This window comes from Panicum hallii, chromosome 9 (assembly GCF_002211085.1).
Source record: "Panicum hallii strain FIL2 chromosome 9, PHallii_v3.1, whole genome shotgun sequence".
NCBI classification, from domain to species: Eukaryota; Viridiplantae; Streptophyta; class Magnoliopsida; order Poales; family Poaceae; genus Panicum; species Panicum hallii.
The window spans coordinates 67,922,292-67,926,343 of record NC_038050.1 but is presented as its reverse complement, the minus strand read 5'-3'; the positions used below and the strand labels follow the sequence as shown (position 1 = coordinate 67,926,343).

The 4,052-nt window shown below is 41.9% G+C and overlaps 1 protein-coding gene across 1 annotated transcript; it reads right to left on the bottom strand.

The window, feature by feature from the left end:
• LOC112873380 lies at positions 1-2,086 on the bottom strand. Its single transcript, XM_025936346.1, has 3 exons — positions 1,688-2,086; positions 1,426-1,560; positions 1-948 (listed from the first exon to the last, which is right to left on the bottom strand). The coding sequence occupies exons 1-3, from the start codon at positions 2,084-2,086 to the stop codon at positions 805-807; spliced, it is 678 nt and encodes a 225-aa protein (XP_025792131.1). The 3' UTR covers positions 1-804.
• Positions 2,087-4,052: the final 1,966 nt, after the last annotated feature.

The window sequence follows — 4,052 nt, the reverse complement described above, 5'->3', positions numbered from 1 at the left end:
TATGCTGTTATTCCATATAAATGATGGAGATTAAAATATTACTTGTATGTCAAAGGACAAACCCCAGAATAGGATAATTATCACCGACACCAGATAATGTTTCCAGTTTGATGAAAGTACTAATCATGTATCCGTAGTTCCAAATTTTAGTGGAAAAACAAGGATTAGGGCTCAGCTCTTCTTGATGCTTACGACCAGCACTCTGCAGAAAAGAAACCAAATCAGAACCACCATACTCCAAAAGCTCATTTTCTAGACCGAACTCCAACAGTGTCCTGTATAGATGCTCATGGAAAACTGTCTCCGGCCATCGGACGCTAAGTTGGATGATCTGTTTGATATACTTGCTCCGAGAAAATGGATCTACAACAGTTGCTACCAGATGACTTAACTGCACCTTGCATTCCACTTTGCCAACACCCTTGAGGGTGCGTAGAGCATTCATAACTATCTCATAGCATTGTTCATGCTGCAACATAATCATATAATGGTGCCTTGGATCAATTTGACCATTGATAACATCGGCATTGGAATCAAATGCTTGAGCTTTCTGCAGAGGCAACCGGACTACATCCTCACAAAATCCGAACCCCCACACAAGAAAAATGAATATAATCAGCTAGCAGATATGAAAAAAAAAGTTATCAAGATTGATATATTTTAGGCTGAAAAATACCACAGCAAGTGACTAAACTTAGGTTCTCAAATCTCTTGCATATGGCACTCAAATCAGCAGAGTCTGGAATCTTAGTTAAGAGGTTGAAGCATCTCTAGCAAGAATCTCTCTTTCCTCAGGGTTATTCGTCATAGATGCTCTCTCAAGGCATTCCAGTATTCCACTGCCAAGTAATATTTGCAGTCTGATTCATTGAAGTAACTAGGGCAACCCTCCCTCAATTTAGTACTGATTTTCTCAACAGTTCCTCTGCCATCTGGGTCAATATAGTACTGCAAAAATCATATAAAGGGTGTGTTCGGATCCGGGGGTCTAAAGTTTAGAGGGGTCACATCAAAGAGAATCTTATCATTTATAAGTATTAAATAAAGTCTAATTATAAAACTAATTGCAGAACCCCAGTGCTAATTCGCGAGACGAATCTAATGAGGTATATTAGTCCATGATTAGCGGATGATTACTGTAGCATCACTGTTGCAAATTATGGATTAATTAGGCTCATTAAATTTGTCTCGCGAATTAGCACCCAGCTGTGTAAAAAGTTTTATAAACAGATTTTATTTAATACTTTTAAATAGCAAGATTCTCTTTGATGTGATGGGTCTAAAATTTAGAGGGCTGGAACCGAACAGGGCCAAAATTACAGACCTAAATTCAAACAGTTGAGAAAGTTTGAACATGAATGTTGGAATTGTAATTTTCCTGTTTTCATATTGACAGAGTAAGGAAAGGGAGGCTGACAGTATTACCTCCATGGGTGCAGAAATAAGCCGCATCGCAAGCTGATCCCCATCCTCTGAACATACCAATTGATGAAACGTTAGTTGAACTAATTTCTTGCGTAAATTATTGCCCAGTGTGTGAGCCAAGCTGGCAACATTATGCTGGAAAATAAGTTGAAGCAATGCTTACCTTAGTTGCGTAGGAATCAAACATCGAGAACTCACAGATACGCAGCTAACCACTGTTGGGAGCTAAAACGAGGTGGCAACAGAGGAAAGGTCCACGCACCTCGCCGCCGCCGCTGGCCTCGACGCGGCAATTGTCCACGCCGAGCGCCTCCAACGCGGAGAGAAGGTGTTCACCGTTCGGACCCGTGGGCCGCCGCCTTCGCCCCGCCGAAACGTCGTGCAGAGCTGCGACCTGTATTGTCCGGGGTACACTACAATGAATTGATACAGGATTGAGATAGAATCGGGGTAGGGAAAGAAGCAAATCAGCTAGCAGAGGAAGGGGGAAGAACAGAGAGAGAAGTAGTGCACGAGCACGATACGACCGTTGCTCGGCGTTCCCCACCTCAGCCGCCACCCTCGCCTCCTCACCGTCCACGAGGGAATACCTACCCTCGCCGGCGTGCGTCGGTATCAGCGTAGCTGTGAAGCGCGCGCTCGAGTGGAGCCCCGCGTGCATCGGACTTGTAAAAGATAAATGAAGTTAACTATGATTGCCTATCTCGACTAATCATATGTTACATGTTTATATATAAAAGCAATGTTATAGATATAGATGGTTAAGTTAGACTCTCGTGTTGGAAATTACAAGGATTCTATATTTAACTATCCTATCTATGAGAGTCACAACCGAATTAACCTATGTATGTCTCGTGTACAAATATATCTTTAGCTTATCTCTAAATATATCTCTAACACCCCCTCTTAATCGAAACTTTCAAACACCCCCTCTCAATCGAAACTTTCAGCCACTTGAAAGATTGAGATTGTGTATAAACTCATTGAACTTAGCAACCGGCAACGCCTTTGTGAAACCATCAGCTACCTGATCTTTCGTGGAGATGAGTCGAACATGCAATTGTTTCTTGAGTACTCTTTCTCTGACAAAGTGAAAATCAATCTCTATATGTTTTGCTCTGGCATGAAACACTGGATTGGCAGACAAATAGGTTGCACCCAAGTTATCACACCATAAAATTGATGTGCGACTCATCTTGACACCGAGCTCAGCTAGTAATTGCTCGAGCCAAATGATTTCTGCTGTTGCATTTGCCATGGCTTTATACTATGCTTCAGTACTTGATCGAGAGACTGTGGGCTGTTTTCTAGCACTCCATGAGATCAAATTAGTACCAAAAAGTACAGCAAACCCGCCTGTAGAACGTCTGTCATCCACATCACCTGCCCAGTCGGCATCTGAAAAGGCACTGAGAAAAGGACGTATTGTTTTCTGAATGTGCAAACCTAAGTTGATCGTATGCTTTATGTATCTTAATATCCTTTTGACCGTTGCCCAGTGCGTAGATGTTGGAGCATGTAGAAATTGACAGACTCGATTTACAGCATATGATAAATCAGGTCGGGTAAATGTAAAATATTGGAGAGCACCCACAATACTTCTGTAGCGAGTACTATCTTTGGAACTCAAGGGTGTACCTTCATAACTTGATAATTTTTCTGAAGCCGACAATGGAGTAGTGCATGGTTTGCAACCGACCATGCCAACCCATGTCAATAAGTCTTGTGCATATTTTCTTTGAGAAAGAGTTATACCCACATTTTCTTCCTTGACTTCAATACCTAGAAAATAATGTAGCTTTCCAAGATCTTTCAAGGCAAAATCTTCACGAAGATCAGCGAGTAGAGCTGTCACAGCTTCAGGTGCATTACTTGTGACAACGATGTCATCAACATAAATAAGCATATAGATTATTATATCACCTTTATTATAAATAAATAAGGATGTATCTGATTTAGAGAACACAAAACCTAGGGAAATCAATTTGTTACTTAACCTGGAGTACCAAGCTCTGGGTGCCTGTTTAAGCCCATAGATAGCTTTGTCCAATTTGCATACATAATGAGGAGTTTCAGCGCTTTCAAATCCCGGTGGTTGTTTCATATACACTTCCTCTTCCAGAACGCCATGAAGAAACGCATTATGTACATCCAACTGTTTTAGGCACTAAACCCTGGAGACTGCAATAGAAAGTACCAGTCGTACAGTGGCTATTTTGACAACTGGACTAAAAGTATCTTCATAGTCAATGCCATATCGCTGCTTGAAGCCTTTCGCTACCAAACGAGCCTTATATCTATCAATGCTCCCATCAGCATTCCTTTTAATTTTGTACACCCACTTGCAGTCGATTATATTCTGCCCGGACTTGCTTGGCACTAGGCGCCATGTGAAAGTACGCCTAGAGGGGGGTGAATAGGCGATCGTCGCTTAAAACCTGCACACAAAAACTCAGTCCGAAGCTGCCTGGCGGACTGTCCGCTGGGAGTGTCCGCTGGGCACTTCCAACGTCCGCTGGGAGGTCTTGGGAATGGAATGCAATCTTTTGAAAGATAAAACTTGTATACTAAAATCTACTTGAATAGAAAGACTCTAATACAAGTGAGGAATACTAAATGCGAAAGCA

Bases quoted from the DNA above. Each gene is read 5' to 3' on its own strand.
- LOC112873380 (XM_025936346.1), bottom strand. From the start codon at position 2,086: ATGCACGCGGGGCTCCACTCGAGCGCGCGCTTCACAGCTACGCTGATA. The intron at 1,561-1,687 runs GTGCGTGGACCT...CTTATTTTCCAG, and splicing joins AGGCCAGCGGCGGCGGCGAG to CATAATGTTGCCAGCTTGGC. The intron at 949-1,425 runs GTAATACTGTCA...TGATTTTTGCAG, and splicing joins TTATTTCTGCACCCATGGAG to TACTATATTGACCCAGATGG.